This window comes from Aulonocara sp. 'chitande type north' Nkhata Bay, linkage group LG20 (genome assembly GCF_057382095.1).
Source record: "Aulonocara sp. 'chitande type north' Nkhata Bay isolate Kocher_YH1m ecotype deep benthic linkage group LG20, A_spYH_male_GT1.1, whole genome shotgun sequence".
In the NCBI taxonomy this organism is placed as follows: Eukaryota; Metazoa; Chordata; class Actinopteri; order Cichliformes; family Cichlidae; genus Aulonocara; species Aulonocara sp. 'chitande type north' Nkhata Bay.
The window spans coordinates 18,366,542-18,386,082 of NC_141363.1; the positions used below are offsets into that span (position 1 = coordinate 18,366,542).

At 46.9% G+C, this 19,541-nt stretch overlaps 2 protein-coding genes across 2 annotated transcripts; both read left to right on the forward strand.

Moving 5' to 3' along the window:
- Nucleotides 1-165: 165 nt before the first annotated feature.
- LOC147305423 (uncharacterized) lies at nucleotides 166-4,993 on the forward strand. The gene is made up of 2 exons (XM_086278070.1): nucleotides 166-2,403; nucleotides 4,910-4,993. The coding sequence occupies exons 1-2, from the start codon at nucleotides 166-168 to the stop codon at nucleotides 4,991-4,993; spliced, it is 2,322 nt and encodes a 773-aa protein (XP_086134196.1).
- Nucleotides 4,994-6,105: 1,112 nt separating this feature from the next.
- LOC147305424 (uncharacterized) lies at nucleotides 6,106-10,933 on the forward strand. The gene is made up of 2 exons (XM_086278071.1): nucleotides 6,106-8,343; nucleotides 10,850-10,933. The coding sequence occupies exons 1-2, from the start codon at nucleotides 6,106-6,108 to the stop codon at nucleotides 10,931-10,933; spliced, it is 2,322 nt and encodes a 773-aa protein (XP_086134197.1).
- Nucleotides 10,934-19,541: the final 8,608 nt, after the last annotated feature.

Consider the following 19,541-nt stretch of genomic DNA (forward strand, 5'->3'; position numbering starts at 1 on the left):
TATATCTTTTACAGTTTGTTTTGTTGAATTTGAGCAATAAAAATACGCTCATTTATCATAAAGTCGGTAGCACGAGTCATCCGTGGGCGCAGCATCGCCTAGCATTACCTACACGACCGGTGGAGAAGAGAGGTGGTAGCTAAAGCCATCAGTGGCGGCACAACCATGCCCACGTTCACAACGGATGACCAGTGGACCGTTGTTCGGCGGCGCAGAGACCGGAGAAGAGATCGCGGCTGGGCAGCTGAGGGGTACGCACGCAGGTCCCCCCGCCGCAGCAGTTATCCATCTCGTACAGGTCGGATGACCTACGCGGCCGCCGTGAGAGGAGAACACCGCAACGGTGAGCGACACTTCCCCCACGCACCACAGCGGAGATGGGAGGAAGAACGGCCCGCGACAGACCGCTATGCAGCCGAACGGTGGAGCCGCAGAGGAGAGCGCGGCTGGACAGCCGTGGAGGACACACGCAGACCGCCCAGACACAGCAGTTATCCATCTCGAGAGGCTCGGAGAACCTACGCGGCGGTCGTAAGGGGAGAACATCGCAGCGGTGAGCGACACTTCTTCCACGCACCACAACAGAAATGGGAGAGAGAACGGCCCGCGACGGACCGTTATGCAGCCGAACAGAGGGGTCGGGGAGGAGAGCGCGGCTGGACAGCCGTGGAGGACGCACGCAGACCGCCCCGACACACCAGTTACCCGTCTCGAGAGACTCGGAGGATTCATGCAGCGGCCGTGAGAGAGGAGCACCGCGGTGATGATCCAGATTTCTTCCACGCGCCACAGCGACGTCAGAGGGGACGACAGCAGACGACAGGTCGCTTTGCAACCGGACCAGGGAATCGGACCGGACGGGACCGACGCTTTGAACGGAGACCAGCTCAGGACAACCGGTATGTGAGAAACACTCGAATTGAACGAGCTGGTCCTCCTGTTCATAAAATACCGTCGGAGGATCCAGACTTTTCTGCGAAAGTCCGCGTCATTCACAGACTGATCAAAGCTGTACATCACTTAAAGAATGTGACTAATGACAATTATCCTCCTTCGCTAAATAAAATAACACACAATTTAAAGACTGTCATTAAGCCAGCAGTCCCCACGAAAAAAACACAGACCAGGATTGAGGAGAACGCAAAAAATTGGGCCAGCACGACCATGATGATTCTCCGGCAACATTACACTCAGAGTGTGGAGGAGGAGATCAAATGTCTCTCTGAGTTTTCCAAACAGGATTGGGAGGGCCCATTCCAAATAGCCGCCTCCTGGGCTAGGAGGAACCTGGGCCGCCGCCTCCTACCAGACTCTCTAGAACAGGCCAGAGCTGAGATCGTAGCCAAGTGGAGTGACCTGGGACCTACCACTGCGACAGAGGAGGGGGACACCACCACGACAACTACACGGGGGCCAAGTGGTTGTGTGATGAGACTGCAGCAGGACACCATTGAACTCCTTAGCGAGGTAACGCAGCCTAATGCTATTGTCACACAAACCGCCCCGATACAGACCGGCGCTGGTCGGATGGTGACTGTTTCTGCACAGGTGCACGCCCCGCCCGCACCATGCAGAACTTCCAAAACAACAACGGCAACGATGACTGACCACGTCGCGGGGGACTGGTCGCCCTTCGGTGAGACGGAGCAGCAGCCAGAGAGGGAACCAACACCTTCCCCTCCTCTGGAGCCTTTACAACTAACGGAGCCAAATCTGGAGACTCCGAAAGACCAGAGAGTGGGCAGGCTCCTCGCCTCGCTTCAAGAGACAACATGCCAGGAACGACCACTTTCCCCCTCCACCCAAACACCGCAACCTGATCAGGTGTCACACACTGAGGTGCTGGACCTCACACAGGGGGAGTCCACCCCTATTAAGGCAAGACGCATTGGCCCTGTGAAAGGGTTTAAACCACAAACAGCTTCTCACCAGGGCCCACCTCGCAGCGGTTTAGACAGACTCAGCTCCTGTGTGCAAACTCGGCTCCAGATCCAGCCAGCAGAAGGATCACCATCTCCTCCACCATCTCTTCCTTCTTCACCGACCGTACCGGGACAGCAGGTGAGGACCCCGACCAGACATCCCAACACATACAGGAAACTGACAGACTGGCATCTACACGTCGGGGACCCCTGGCTCATCGTCGGCGATTCTAATGTTAGCAAATTGCCTCCCTTTGCAACTGACAGCCTTCAGATTGACAGTTTCCCGGGGGCTAAATGGTGGCATGCAGAGTTCATCCTACAGAAGGCCACTATTGACACTACGGTGACACATCTGATCCTGTCTTTTGGCATTAACAACAGGTCCCAGAGAGACAAAAATGTGCCTGTTCTAGAACTAAAGAGAGTCCTTAAGACAGCCCGGGAGAAATTCCCTGAGGCAGACATTTATGTGCCTGAGGTTAACTTTTCCTCTGCTCTCCCTCAGATCGAACAGGACACTTTGCTGCACATGAACACCTTTATTACAGGTTTAAAAGAGCACATCCCAGCCCTCGCCCCAGACAGCTTCTCCACAGAAGATGATGATGTTCACTGGTCGCTTGAAACTGCAGAGGCAATGCTTCAGCACTGGGAGAAGTATGTAAATGGGGAATCCCCACAAGCCTGAGACGGGAGGGGTCAAGTGATTTACATGTTGTAAATGGTGTTATGAACTTGTCCAAAAAATTCCGTCCTTCCATTGCTCAGCGGACCCTACTGAATAGAGGCCTGACTTTTATCCCCACAAAAGGCTATAACAAAAATCTAAAATTGCAGTGTAAATATGACATTCAGCAGTACCATAGGAGGATCAAATTGGCTGCCTTTTATGGAGATAAAAATGAGTCTCGATCTCAGCCCTTCACTCCAAAATCATACTGGTCACCACCCAACGCTCAGCTTCCATCCCAAATTCTTAATTTGATCAAAACAGATAATGAATATTTTCAAAACCACTTTAATGTAGGACGACTTAAGTCCAATTTGACAGTAGAAGAGATAAAGGCCCTAACAGAATTGAAAGGAAACAAACAAATCATTATTAAACCAGCAGACAAAGGAAGCGCAGTCGTAATTTTGGATAGAGAACAGTATTTGGAGGAAGGCTACAGACAATTGAATGACAAAAAATATTATTTGAAACTAAAAAAACCCATTTACCACGAAACAGTACCACTAGTGGAAAAGATTATTAATAATTTGAACCAAAAGAAATTTATAAACCTAAAACAAAAGAACTATTTACTGGGCTCCGCTGAGCCAAGAGGAAGACTTTTTTACATGCTGCCTAAGATCCACAAGGATCCGGCGAGATGGAGTGTTCCCTTTCAGGTGCCCCCAGGACGACCAATCGTTTCAGACTGTGATAGTGAGACATATTATACAGCTGAATACCTGGACTATTTCCTGACTCCTTTATCCACAAAACATGCAAGCTATATCAAAGATACATATGATTTTGTGGATAAAGTGAAGCGAATAGAAGTCCCCATTGATGCTTTTCTGTTTTCCATAGACATTGACAGCCTTTACACAAACATTGACATTGGTGAAGGCATTGACTCCATTAAGAGAGTCTTTCAAAGATACCCGGATAAGAAAAGGCCAGAAAAAGAATTACTACAACTTTTAGAAATAAACCTCACAAGGAACGATTTTGAATTCAATGGTGACTTCTATTTACAAATCAAGGGGACAGCTATGGGGAAAAAGTTTGCCCCAGCATATGCAAACATCTTCATGGCAGAGTGGGAAACTGCTGCACTAGATAAATGCATAAAGAAACCACTGCATTATTATCGCTTTCTGGATGACATATGGGGTGTCTGGCAACATTCTGAGCAGGATTTTGAGATGTTTCTTAGGACCTTAAATGACCACAATGCTTCTATTAAGCTTAAATCAACCATCAGTAAGACCTCTATTGATTTTCTTGACACAACCACCTTTAAGGGCACAAATTTCATGAATGATCACAAATTGGACATAAAGGTATTCTTTAAACCTACAGACACTCATGCCCTACTATTCAAAACAAGCTTTCATCCCAGACACACATTCGCAGGAATTGTCAAATCTCAGCTGTTAAGATTCCACAGAATCTGCACACAGAAATCTGATTTTGGAACTGCTGTCAAGACGTTATTCTCTGCTCTCTCCACTAGGGGGTACAATTGGTCTTTCCTAAGGGGATGCTTCAAATCATTTTTGCTGACAAAACCAATTGATGTCTCCCCCTTACTTCCAGTGGTCATCACATATGCCCCCTGCACCTGCAAATTAGTCAGGGCTCTTAAGAACAATTTCCAGAACCTGTCTCGAGATGTCCAGACACTCCATACTCACAGAGTGATTGCTGCCTTCAGGAGGCATAAAAATCTGGGTGATCTCCTCATTAGAGCCCAAATCACACCTCTCTCTGTACCTAGACAGAGACATCAAGGACAATTTTTCCAACATCACAGATTGGTCCGCAGCCACTCCAATGGCCAGGTTTTTCTGTCTTTGTGCAAAGGGACCCCGAGGTCCAAAAACTGTATATATTTGATTACATGCAAGAGATGTGGGATCCAGTATGTGGGAGAAACTGGTAACACACTGCTCACCAGATTCACTCAACACAGGTACAACATCACACGGAAAAAGAACACTCACACTCACCTTGTTAAGCACTTTCTATTGCATGGCTGGGATTCTATCACAGCTACAGCCATTCAAATCAACTCAGGGTGGACAACACAACAGAGGTGGAGAGCTGAGAGGATTTGGATAGCTAAACTAAATACAGTTTATCCAAATGGCCTCAACGAAAAGGGTTATAGGAGGTATTAATATAACAACGTGTATATAGTTAACATTTCATTACTTTCATGTGTGTATTTATGGACATTTTGTCACTGCTCTGGGGACCTCGCCTTTTTCAGGTCTCACAAGGGAGTATCCTGGCCTTGAAATTGGCCCTAACCCTAACCTCAGTGACCCCCAGAATAATTGACCCCCTGCCCTAAGCCTAACCATTTGCCAATCTGATTGGACACGAGTCTGAAACCCCACTGGTGGGGTCCTGGACGCCTGAGAAGGGAGCAGGTATGGTCTGTGCATTGGAGCGCGGCCCCCTTCGGGGACCGTGCTCCCAACTTTGATCTCCCCTAACCGGCCTGTGCCGCCTGACCACCCTCTTGGGTTATTCTGGGACCCCTCACTGTGATGCCCTGTTACAAAAAAGGAAAATAAAACACATGTAAATGTATCAACTATAACACCGGTGTAACATTCAGGGGTCATAAGGTCAACTATGTGTGATGGTATGGACTTTGTGCATTACATATCTGTTCTGTTCTATGCTTATGACCAACCTCTATGATGTAGGACAATGGACCATTACATCACTTTATACCAATCATACACTGTATATATCACCTGTGACTTTTCACTATATTGTATGGACTACTTGTATGTAAATATTTCATATTCTGGACTTTATTGTGTGAGAAAATCTCTCCACAATGTTTAACTGTACAACACTATTGTGGCTGAGTGCAATCTGCCCTCTGTGTTTTAAAGACTTAATGTAAACATGTTCCACACCCGTATTCATGGGTAAAAAAAGTTTCTTTTCCACTCTTACGCCTGACAGTCTGTGTTCCCGATGTCCGTGAACGTAGCACCTGCGCGTGCGACCGTCCACGGCCTTATTGTCACGGCGTCTTTTTGAATTCTGCTGTGGAGACCACTGATTGGCTGCTGAAATGCGGCCACCTTGAATGTTATGGGTAGTGTGGTCCAACCCACTCGCAGACTTTCGTGGACGTTATGCGAGCAACACAAAGCCTGCTCCGGACAATTGTTGGACTTATTATTCTTCGATCACAAGCCAGCCTGAAGAAGGTTCATCCTGAACCGAAACGTCGCGACCTTGGCTTGTATTATATGGTTTTTGTATATATTTTTTGTATATATCTTTTACAGTTTGTTTTGTTGAATTTGAGCAATAAAAATACGCTCATTTATCATAAAGTCGGTAGCACGAGTCATCCGTGGGCGCAGCATCGCCTAGCATTACCTACACGACCGGTGGAGAAGAGAGGTGGTAGCTAAAGCCATCAGTGGCGGCACAACCATGCCCACGTTCACAACGGATGACCAGTGGACCGTTGTTCGGCGGCGCAGAGACCGGAGAAGAGATCGCGGCTGGGCAGCTGAGGGGTACGCACGCAGGTCCCCCCGCCGCAGCAGTTATCCATCTCGTACAGGTCGGATGACCTACGCGGCCGCCGTGAGAGGAGAACACCGCAACGGTGAGCGACACTTCCCCCACGCACCACAGCGGAGATGGGAGGAAGAACGGCCCGCGACAGACCGCTATGCAGCCGAACGGTGGAGCCGCAGAGGAGAGCGCGGCTGGACAGCCGTGGAGGACACACGCAGACCGCCCAGACACAGCAGTTATCCATCTCGAGAGGCTCGGAGAACCTACGCGGCGGTCGTAAGGGGAGAACATCGCAGCGGTGAGCGACACTTCTTCCACGCACCACAACAGAAATGGGAGAGAGAACGGCCCGCGACGGACCGTTATGCAGCCGAACAGAGGGGTCGGGGAGGAGAGCGCGGCTGGACAGCCGTGGAGGACGCACGCAGACCGCCCCGACACACCAGTTACCCGTCTCGAGAGACTCGGAGGATTCATGCAGCGGCCGTGAGAGAGGAGCACCGCGGTGATGATCCAGATTTCTTCCACGCGCCACAGCGACGTCAGAGGGGACGACAGCAGACGACAGGTCGCTTTGCAACCGGACCAGGGAATCGGACCGGACGGGACCGACGCTTTGAACGGAGACCAGCTCAGGACAACCGGTATGTGAGAAACACTCGAATTGAACGAGCTGGTCCTCCTGTTCATAAAATACCGTCGGAGGATCCAGACTTTTCTGCGAAAGTCCGCGTCATTCACAGACTGATCAAAGCTGTACATCACTTAAAGAATGTGACTAATGACAATTATCCTCCTTCGCTAAATAAAATAACACACAATTTAAAGACTGTCATTAAGCCAGCAGTCCCCACGAAAAAAACACAGACCAGGATTGAGGAGAACGCAAAAAATTGGGCCAGCACGACCATGATGATTCTCCGGCAACATTACACTCAGAGTGTGGAGGAGGAGATCAAATGTCTCTCTGAGTTTTCCAAACAGGATTGGGAGGGCCCATTCCAAATAGCCGCCTCCTGGGCTAGGAGGAACCTGGGCCGCCGCCTCCTACCAGACTCTCTAGAACAGGCCAGAGCTGAGATCGTAGCCAAGTGGAGTGACCTGGGACCTACCACTGCGACAGAGGAGGGGGACACCACCACGACAACTACACGGGGGCCAAGTGGTTGTGTGATGAGACTGCAGCAGGACACCATTGAACTCCTTAGCGAGGTAACGCAGCCTAATGCTATTGTCACACAAACCGCCCCGATACAGACCGGCGCTGGTCGGATGGTGACTGTTTCTGCACAGGTGCACGCCCCGCCCGCACCATGCAGAACTTCCAAAACAACAACGGCAACGATGACTGACCACGTCGCGGGGGACTGGTCGCCCTTCGGTGAGACGGAGCAGCAGCCAGAGAGGGAACCAACACCTTCCCCTCCTCTGGAGCCTTTACAACTAACGGAGCCAAATCTGGAGACTCCGAAAGACCAGAGAGTGGGCAGGCTCCTCGCCTCGCTTCAAGAGACAACATGCCAGGAACGACCACTTTCCCCCTCCACCCAAACACCGCAACCTGATCAGGTGTCACACACTGAGGTGCTGGACCTCACACAGGGGGAGTCCACCCCTATTAAGGCAAGACGCATTGGCCCTGTGAAAGGGTTTAAACCACAAACAGCTTCTCACCAGGGCCCACCTCGCAGCGGTTTAGACAGACTCAGCTCCTGTGTGCAAACTCGGCTCCAGATCCAGCCAGCAGAAGGATCACCATCTCCTCCACCATCTCTTCCTTCTTCACCGACCGTACCGGGACAGCAGGTGAGGACCCCGACCAGACATCCCAACACATACAGGAAACTGACAGACTGGCATCTACACGTCGGGGACCCCTGGCTCATCGTCGGCGATTCTAATGTTAGCAAATTGCCTCCCTTTGCAACTGACAGCCTTCAGATTGACAGTTTCCCGGGGGCTAAATGGTGGCATGCAGAGTTCATCCTACAGAAGGCCACTATTGACACTACGGTGACACATCTGATCCTGTCTTTTGGCATTAACAACAGGTCCCAGAGAGACAAAAATGTGCCTGTTCTAGAACTAAAGAGAGTCCTTAAGACAGCCCGGGAGAAATTCCCTGAGGCAGACATTTATGTGCCTGAGGTTAACTTTTCCTCTGCTCTCCCTCAGATCGAACAGGACACTTTGCTGCACATGAACACCTTTATTACAGGTTTAAAAGAGCACATCCCAGCCCTCGCCCCAGACAGCTTCTCCACAGAAGATGATGATGTTCACTGGTCGCTTGAAACTGCAGAGGCAATGCTTCAGCACTGGGAGAAGTATGTAAATGGGGAATCCCCACAAGCCTGAGACGGGAGGGGTCAAGTGATTTACATGTTGTAAATGGTGTTATGAACTTGTCCAAAAAATTCCGTCCTTCCATTGCTCAGCGGACCCTACTGAATAGAGGCCTGACTTTTATCCCCACAAAAGGCTATAACAAAAATCTAAAATTGCAGTGTAAATATGACATTCAGCAGTACCATAGGAGGATCAAATTGGCTGCCTTTTATGGAGATAAAAATGAGTCTCGATCTCAGCCCTTCACTCCAAAATCATACTGGTCACCACCCAACGCTCAGCTTCCATCCCAAATTCTTAATTTGATCAAAACAGATAATGAATATTTTCAAAACCACTTTAATGTAGGACGACTTAAGTCCAATTTGACAGTAGAAGAGATAAAGGCCCTAACAGAATTGAAAGGAAACAAACAAATCATTATTAAACCAGCAGACAAAGGAAGCGCAGTCGTAATTTTGGATAGAGAACAGTATTTGGAGGAAGGCTACAGACAATTGAATGACAAAAAATATTATTTGAAACTAAAAAAACCCATTTACCACGAAACAGTACCACTAGTGGAAAAGATTATTAATAATTTGAACCAAAAGAAATTTATAAACCTAAAACAAAAGAACTATTTACTGGGCTCCGCTGAGCCAAGAGGAAGACTTTTTTACATGCTGCCTAAGATCCACAAGGATCCGGCGAGATGGAGTGTTCCCTTTCAGGTGCCCCCAGGACGACCAATCGTTTCAGACTGTGATAGTGAGACATATTATACAGCTGAATACCTGGACTATTTCCTGACTCCTTTATCCACAAAACATGCAAGCTATATCAAAGATACATATGATTTTGTGGATAAAGTGAAGCGAATAGAAGTCCCCATTGATGCTTTTCTGTTTTCCATAGACATTGACAGCCTTTACACAAACATTGACATTGGTGAAGGCATTGACTCCATTAAGAGAGTCTTTCAAAGATACCCGGATAAGAAAAGGCCAGAAAAAGAATTACTACAACTTTTAGAAATAAACCTCACAAGGAACGATTTTGAATTCAATGGTGACTTCTATTTACAAATCAAGGGGACAGCTATGGGGAAAAAGTTTGCCCCAGCATATGCAAACATCTTCATGGCAGAGTGGGAAACTGCTGCACTAGATAAATGCATAAAGAAACCACTGCATTATTATCGCTTTCTGGATGACATATGGGGTGTCTGGCAACATTCTGAGCAGGATTTTGAGATGTTTCTTAGGACCTTAAATGACCACAATGCTTCTATTAAGCTTAAATCAACCATCAGTAAGACCTCTATTGATTTTCTTGACACAACCACCTTTAAGGGCACAAATTTCATGAATGATCACAAATTGGACATAAAGGTATTCTTTAAACCTACAGACACTCATGCCCTACTATTCAAAACAAGCTTTCATCCCAGACACACATTCGCAGGAATTGTCAAATCTCAGCTGTTAAGATTCCACAGAATCTGCACACAGAAATCTGATTTTGGAACTGCTGTCAAGACGTTATTCTCTGCTCTCTCCACTAGGGGGTACAATTGGTCTTTCCTAAGGGGATGCTTCAAATCATTTTTGCTGACAAAACCAATTGATGTCTCCCCCTTACTTCCAGTGGTCATCACATATGCCCCCTGCACCTGCAAATTAGTCAGGGCTCTTAAGAACAATTTCCAGAACCTGTCTCGAGATGTCCAGACACTCCATACTCACAGAGTGATTGCTGCCTTCAGGAGGCATAAAAATCTGGGTGATCTCCTCATTAGAGCCCAAATCACACCTCTCTCTGTACCTAGACAGAGACATCAAGGACAATTTTTCCAACATCACAGATTGGTCCGCAGCCACTCCAATGGCCAGGTTTTTCTGTCTTTGTGCAAAGGGACCCCGAGGTCCAAAAACTGTATATATTTGATTACATGCAAGAGATGTGGGATCCAGTATGTGGGAGAAACTGGTAACACACTGCTCACCAGATTCACTCAACACAGGTACAACATCACACGGAAAAAGAACACTCACACTCACCTTGTTAAGCACTTTCTATTGCATGGCTGGGATTCTATCACAGCTACAGCCATTCAAATCAACTCAGGGTGGACAACACAACAGAGGTGGAGAGCTGAGAGGATTTGGATAGCTAAACTAAATACAGTTTATCCAAATGGCCTCAACGAAAAGGGTTATAGGAGGTATTAATATAACAACGTGTATATAGTTAACATTTCATTACTTTCATGTGTGTATTTATGGACATTTTGTCACTGCTCTGGGGACCTCGCCTTTTTCAGGTCTCACAAGGGAGTATCCTGGCCTTGAAATTGGCCCTAACCCTAACCTCAGTGACCCCCAGAATAATTGACCCCCTGCCCTAAGCCTAACCATTTGCCAATCTGATTGGACACGAGTCTGAAACCCCACTGGTGGGGTCCTGGACGCCTGAGAAGGGAGCAGGTATGGTCTGTGCATTGGAGCGCGGCCCCCTTCGGGGACCGTGCTCCCAACTTTGATCTCCCCTAACCGGCCTGTGCCGCCTGACCACCCTCTTGGGTTATTCTGGGACCCCTCACTGTGATGCCCTGTTACAAAAAAGGAAAATAAAACACATGTAAATGTATCAACTATAACACCGGTGTAACATTCAGGGGTCATAAGGTCAACTATGTGTGATGGTATGGACTTTGTGCATTACATATCTGTTCTGTTCTATGCTTATGACCAACCTCTATGATGTAGGACAATGGACCATTACATCACTTTATACCAATCATACACTGTATATATCACCTGTGACTTTTCACTATATTGTATGGACTACTTGTATGTAAATATTTCATATTCTGGACTTTATTGTGTGAGAAAATCTCTCCACAATGTTTAACTGTACAACACTATTGTGGCTGAGTGCAATCTGCCCTCTGTGTTTTAAAGACTTAATGTAAACATGTTCCACACCCGTATTCATGGGTAAAAAAAGTTTCTTTTCCACTCTTACGCCTGACAGTCTGTGTTCCCGATGTCCGTGAACGTAGCACCTGCGCGTGCGACCGTCCACGGCCTTATTGTCACGGCGTCTTTTTGAATTCTGCTGTGGAGACCACTGATTGGCTGCTGAAATGCGGCCACCTTGAATGTTATGGGTAGTGTGGTCCAACCCACTCGCAGACTTTCGTGGACGTTATGCGAGCAACACAAAGCCTGCTCCGGACAATTGTTGGACTTATTATTCTTCGATCACAAGCCAGCCTGAAGAAGGTTCATCCTGAACCGAAACGTCGCGACCTTGGCTTGTATTATATGGTTTTTGTATATATTTTTTGTATATATCTTTTACAGTTTGTTTTGTTGAATTTGAGCAATAAAAATACGCTCATTTATCATAAAGTCGGTAGCACGAGTCATCCGTGGGCGCAGCATCGCCTAGCATTACCTACACGACCGGTGGAGAAGAGAGGTGGTAGCTAAAGCCATCAGTGGCGGCACAACCATGCCCACGTTCACAACGGATGACCAGTGGACCGTTGTTCGGCGGCGCAGAGACCGGAGAAGAGATCGCGGCTGGGCAGCTGAGGGGTACGCACGCAGGTCCCCCCGCCGCAGCAGTTATCCATCTCGTACAGGTCGGATGACCTACGCGGCCGCCGTGAGAGGAGAACACCGCAACGGTGAGCGACACTTCCCCCACGCACCACAGCGGAGATGGGAGGAAGAACGGCCCGCGACAGACCGCTATGCAGCCGAACGGTGGAGCCGCAGAGGAGAGCGCGGCTGGACAGCCGTGGAGGACACACGCAGACCGCCCAGACACAGCAGTTATCCATCTCGAGAGGCTCGGAGAACCTACGCGGCGGTCGTAAGGGGAGAACATCGCAGCGGTGAGCGACACTTCTTCCACGCACCACAACAGAAATGGGAGAGAGAACGGCCCGCGACGGACCGTTATGCAGCCGAACAGAGGGGTCGGGGAGGAGAGCGCGGCTGGACAGCCGTGGAGGACGCACGCAGACCGCCCCGACACACCAGTTACCCGTCTCGAGAGACTCGGAGGATTCATGCAGCGGCCGTGAGAGAGGAGCACCGCGGTGATGATCCAGATTTCTTCCACGCGCCACAGCGACGTCAGAGGGGACGACAGCAGACGACAGGTCGCTTTGCAACCGGACCAGGGAATCGGACCGGACGGGACCGACGCTTTGAACGGAGACCAGCTCAGGACAACCGGTATGTGAGAAACACTCGAATTGAACGAGCTGGTCCTCCTGTTCATAAAATACCGTCGGAGGATCCAGACTTTTCTGCGAAAGTCCGCGTCATTCACAGACTGATCAAAGCTGTACATCACTTAAAGAATGTGACTAATGACAATTATCCTCCTTCGCTAAATAAAATAACACACAATTTAAAGACTGTCATTAAGCCAGCAGTCCCCACGAAAAAAACACAGACCAGGATTGAGGAGAACGCAAAAAATTGGGCCAGCACGACCATGATGATTCTCCGGCAACATTACACTCAGAGTGTGGAGGAGGAGATCAAATGTCTCTCTGAGTTTTCCAAACAGGATTGGGAGGGCCCATTCCAAATAGCCGCCTCCTGGGCTAGGAGGAACCTGGGCCGCCGCCTCCTACCAGACTCTCTAGAACAGGCCAGAGCTGAGATCGTAGCCAAGTGGAGTGACCTGGGACCTACCACTGCGACAGAGGAGGGGGACACCACCACGACAACTACACGGGGGCCAAGTGGTTGTGTGATGAGACTGCAGCAGGACACCATTGAACTCCTTAGCGAGGTAACGCAGCCTAATGCTATTGTCACACAAACCGCCCCGATACAGACCGGCGCTGGTCGGATGGTGACTGTTTCTGCACAGGTGCACGCCCCGCCCGCACCATGCAGAACTTCCAAAACAACAACGGCAACGATGACTGACCACGTCGCGGGGGACTGGTCGCCCTTCGGTGAGACGGAGCAGCAGCCAGAGAGGGAACCAACACCTTCCCCTCCTCTGGAGCCTTTACAACTAACGGAGCCAAATCTGGAGACTCCGAAAGACCAGAGAGTGGGCAGGCTCCTCGCCTCGCTTCAAGAGACAACATGCCAGGAACGACCACTTTCCCCCTCCACCCAAACACCGCAACCTGATCAGGTGTCACACACTGAGGTGCTGGACCTCACACAGGGGGAGTCCACCCCTATTAAGGCAAGACGCATTGGCCCTGTGAAAGGGTTTAAACCACAAACAGCTTCTCACCAGGGCCCACCTCGCAGCGGTTTAGACAGACTCAGCTCCTGTGTGCAAACTCGGCTCCAGATCCAGCCAGCAGAAGGATCACCATCTCCTCCACCATCTCTTCCTTCTTCACCGACCGTACCGGGACAGCAGGTGAGGACCCCGACCAGACATCCCAACACATACAGGAAACTGACAGACTGGCATCTACACGTCGGGGACCCCTGGCTCATCGTCGGCGATTCTAATGTTAGCAAATTGCCTCCCTTTGCAACTGACAGCCTTCAGATTGACAGTTTCCCGGGGGCTAAATGGTGGCATGCAGAGTTCATCCTACAGAAGGCCACTATTGACACTACGGTGACACATCTGATCCTGTCTTTTGGCATTAACAACAGGTCCCAGAGAGACAAAAATGTGCCTGTTCTAGAACTAAAGAGAGTCCTTAAGACAGCCCGGGAGAAATTCCCTGAGGCAGACATTTATGTGCCTGAGGTTAACTTTTCCTCTGCTCTCCCTCAGATCGAACAGGACACTTTGCTGCACATGAACACCTTTATTACAGGTTTAAAAGAGCACATCCCAGCCCTCGCCCCAGACAGCTTCTCCACAGAAGATGATGATGTTCACTGGTCGCTTGAAACTGCAGAGGCAATGCTTCAGCACTGGGAGAAGTATGTAAATGGGGAATCCCCACAAGCCTGAGACGGGAGGGGTCAAGTGATTTACATGTTGTAAATGGTGTTATGAACTTGTCCAAAAAATTCCGTCCTTCCATTGCTCAGCGGACCCTACTGAATAGAGGCCTGACTTTTATCCCCACAAAAGGCTATAACAAAAATCTAAAATTGCAGTGTAAATATGACATTCAGCAGTACCATAGGAGGATCAAATTGGCTGCCTTTTATGGAGATAAAAATGAGTCTCGATCTCAGCCCTTCACTCCAAAATCATACTGGTCACCACCCAACGCTCAGCTTCCATCCCAAATTCTTAATTTGATCAAAACAGATAATGAATATTTTCAAAACCACTTTAATGTAGGACGACTTAAGTCCAATTTGACAGTAGAAGAGATAAAGGCCCTAACAGAATTGAAAGGAAACAAACAAATCATTATTAAACCAGCAGACAAAGGAAGCGCAGTCGTAATTTTGGATAGAGAACAGTATTTGGAGGAAGGCTACAGACAATTGAATGACAAAAAATATTATTTGAAACTAAAAAAACCCATTTACCACGAAACAGTACCACTAGTGGAAAAGATTATTAATAATTTGAACCAAAAGAAATTTATAAACCTAAAACAAAAGAACTATTTACTGGGCTCCGCTGAGCCAAGAGGAAGACTTTTTTACATGCTGCCTAAGATCCACAAGGATCCGGCGAGATGGAGTGTTCCCTTTCAGGTGCCCCCAGGACGACCAATCGTTTCAGACTGTGATAGTGAGACATATTATACAGCTGAATACCTGGACTATTTCCTGACTCCTTTATCCACAAAACATGCAAGCTATATCAAAGATACATATGATTTTGTGGATAAAGTGAAGCGAATAGAAGTCCCCATTGATGCTTTTCTGTTTTCCATAGACATTGACAGCCTTTACACAAACATTGACATTGGTGAAGGCATTGACTCCATTAAGAGAGTCTTTCAAAGATACCCGGATAAGAAAAGGCCAGAAAAAGAATTACTACAACTTTTAGAAATAAACCTCACAAGGAACGATTTTGAATTCAATGGTGACTTCTATTTACAAATCAAGGGGACAGCTATGGGGAAAAAGTTTGCCCCAGCATATGCAAACATCTTCATGGCAGAGTGGGAAACTGCTGCACTAGATAAATGCATAAAGAAACCACTGCATTATTATCGCTTTCTGGATGACATATGGGGTGTCTGGCAACATTCTGAGCAGGATTTTGAGATGTTTCTTAGGACCTTAAATGACCACAATGCTTCTATTAAGCTTAAATCAACCATCAGTAAGACCTCTATTGATTTTCTTGACACAACCACCTTTAAGGGCACAAATTTCATGAATGATCACAAATTGGACATAAAGGTATTCTTTAAACCTACAGACACTCATGCCCTACTATTCAAAACAAGCTTTCATCCCAGACACACATTCGCAGGAATTGTCAAATCTCAGCTGTTAAGATTCCACAGAATCTGCACACAGAAATCTGATTTTGGAACTGCTGTCAAGACGTTATTCTCTGCTCTCTCCACTAGGGGGTACAATTGGTCTTTCCTAAGGGGATGCTTCAAATCATTTTTGCTGACAAAACCAATTGATGTCTCCCCCTTACTTCCAGTGGTCATCACATATGCCCCCTGCACCTGCAAATTAGTCAGGGCTCTTAAGAACAATTTCCAGAACCTGTCTCGAGATGTCCAGACACTCCATACTCACAGAGTGATTGCTGCCTTCAGGAGGCATAAAAATCTGGGTGATCTCCTCATTAGAGCCCAAATCACACCTCTCTCTGTACCTAGACAGAGACATCAAGGACAATTTTTCCAACATCACAGATTGGTCCGCAGCCACTCCAATGGCCAGGTTTTTCTGTCTTTGTGCAAAGGGACCCCGAGGTCCAAAAACTGTATATATTTGATTACATGCAAGAGATGTGGGATCCAGTATGTGGGAGAAACTGGTAACACACTGCTCACCAGATTCACTCAACACAGGTACAACATCACACGGAAAAAGAACACTCACACTCACCTTGTTAAGCACTTTCTATTGCATGGCTGGGATTCTATCACAGCTACAGCCATTCAAATCAACTCAGGGTGGACAACACAACAGAGGTGGAGAGCTGAGAGGATTTGGATAGCTAAACTAAATACAGTTTATCCAAATGGCCTCAACGAAAAGGGTTATAGGAGGTATTAATATAACAACGTGTATATAGTTAACATTTCATTACTTTCATGTGTGTATTTATGGACATTTTGTCACTGCTCTGGGGACCTCGCCTTTTTCAGGTCTCACAAGGGAGTATCCTGGCCTTGAAATTGGCCCTAACCCTAACCTCAGTGACCCCCAGAATAATTGACCCCCTGCCCTAAGCCTAACCATTTGCCAATCTGATTGGACACGAGTCTGAAACCCCACTGGTGGGGTCCTGGACGCCTGAGAAGGGAGCAGGTATGGTCTGTGCATTGGAGCGCGGCCCCCTTCGGGGACCGTGCTCCCAACTTTGATCTCCCCTAACCCTAACCCCTAACCCCCTAACCCCTAACCCCCTAACCCTAACCCTGGGGAGGGATCATTGCGTTTTCTTTCACAAACCCTAACCCCTAACCCTAACCCTAACCCTAACCCTAACCCTTTCTGTCTTACCGACCCCTGACCTGAACTTAGGCCCTAACCTTAACCATTCCACCTTGATTGGAACCCCATCCCCAATCTGAGCCCTACCCATATCTTTCTATGACAGCCCAACCCTGACAACTGGCCCTAACCTTAACCCCACCCTTATATCTGGCCCTAACCCTAACCACACCCCCCACACCCAGCCCGAACCCTAACCATATCCCCCCTACCCCATTTCACTCCCCGCCCCCCATACTAACCCTTATTGGGAAGTTGGGAAGAGGAAGGGGATCAATGTTTACAATGGGTCATTGTACTCATACAAATTAATGGGGGAATTGCAACCCTTCATAATTTAATTTTGATAATTTGAATAATTTAGGGTATTATTGGATTTAAAATTTCATATTTGTGGTTCACGGGCAAGGGGCATGCAGAATTTGGGGGTCTAAAAATTTACAAGTAAAAAATTCATATGTAATAACATTTGACATAAATTTTGGGATTAAAAATTATTATTAGACATTTCATGTTTAATTGGACTTTTAATATTGGGTTTAAAAATGATTTGGGCCTACATTAATTAAGTACATGCTGGGTATTATCATAATTCATGGAGTAAGCATTTTTAAAAACTAATGGGAAAGGGCTATTTAAATAAAACGGCAATTGGGATAAAAAAAGACGAATGAAAAATCTAACTGGAACAGAGGGTATAAAAGGAGCTGCTACACACAGAAAGGGCATTTCGCCTTGAGACACAGAAGGAGCAACATCACAGAGACTAGACAAACACACAGAAGTTTGTTTTGCTTGTTTTTTGTGCCATAGCCTGAAGAAGGCCCTTTTCAGGGCCGAAACGTCGCGGCGGCACATATTGAAATTTGCTTTTATTTAATTTAATTTGATTCACTTTATTTTTAATTCATAAATACAAAACTAATACGTAACAAAAGAACTAAAAAATTTTTAATTTCATGTTGTTTGATTTCCTTCATTACCATTCTTACTTTTTGATTACTTAGATAACAAAGGCGACATTATTACTATATAACAAAGGCGATACCACGATAATAAAAATCAACACATTTCATAAGTTGCCAAAAACAACTGGACATTAAAAAAGTCCATCGGGCTCGATGGCTTTTTTTGATGATGAGGATGGGTGGACGGTGGTCCGTCGCAGGAGGCGCCAGGGGCGTCCTGGGCGGTCCAACTTCCAGCAGCAACGGGTCACCTGGGGGATGGACCGTGCACGTCCTCCTGCCTTCGAAAGAGGGGGGAGGAGTCAGTCTTCATTCCCTAACCCCCCTAACCCTAACCCTACCCATATCTTTCTATGACAGCCCAACCCTGACAACTGGCCCTAACCTTAACCCCACCCTTATATCTGGCCCTAACCCTAACCACACCCCCCACACCCAGCCCGAACCCTAACCATATCCCCCCTACCCCATTTCACTCCCCGCCCCCCATACTAACCCTTATTGGGAAGTTGGGAAGAGGAAGGGGATCAATGTTTACAATGGGTCATTGTACTCATACAAATTAATGGGGGAATTGCAACCCTTCATAATTTAATTTTGATAATTTGAATAATTTAGGGTATTATTGGATTTAAAATTTCATATTTGTGGTTCACGGGCAAGGGGCATGCAGAATTTGGGGGTCTAAAAATTTACAAGTAAAAAATTCATATGTAATAACATTTGACATAAATTTTGGGATTAAAAATTATTATTAGACATTTCATGTTTAATTGGACTTTTAATATTGGGTTTAAAAATGATTTGGGCCTACATTAATTAAGTACATGCTGGGTATTATCATAATTCATGGAGTAAGCATTTTTAAAAACTAATGGGAAAGGGCTATTTAAATAAAACGGCAATTGGGATAAAAAAAGACGAATGAAAAATCTAACTGGAACAGAGGGTATAAAAGGAGCTGCTACACACAGAAAGGGCATTTCGCCTTGAGACACAGAAGGAGCAACATCACAGAGACTAGACAAACACACAGAAGTTTGTTTTGCTTGTTTTTTGTGCCATAGCCTGAAGAAGGCCCTTTTCAGGGCCGAAACGTCGCGGCGGCACATATTGAAATTTGCTTTTATTTAATTTAATTTGATTCACTTTATTTTTAATTCATAAATACAAAACTAATACGTAACAAAAGAACTAAAAAATTTTTAATTTCATGTTGTTTGATTTCCTTCATTACCATTCTTACTTTTTGATTACTTAGATAACAAAGGCGACATTATTACTATATAACAAAGGCGATACCACGATAATAAAAATCAACACATTTCATAAGTTGCCAAAAACAACAGGACATTAAAAAAGTCCATCGGGCTCGATGGCTTTTTTTGATGATGAGGATGGGTGGACGGTGGTCCGTCGCAGGAGGCGCCAGGGG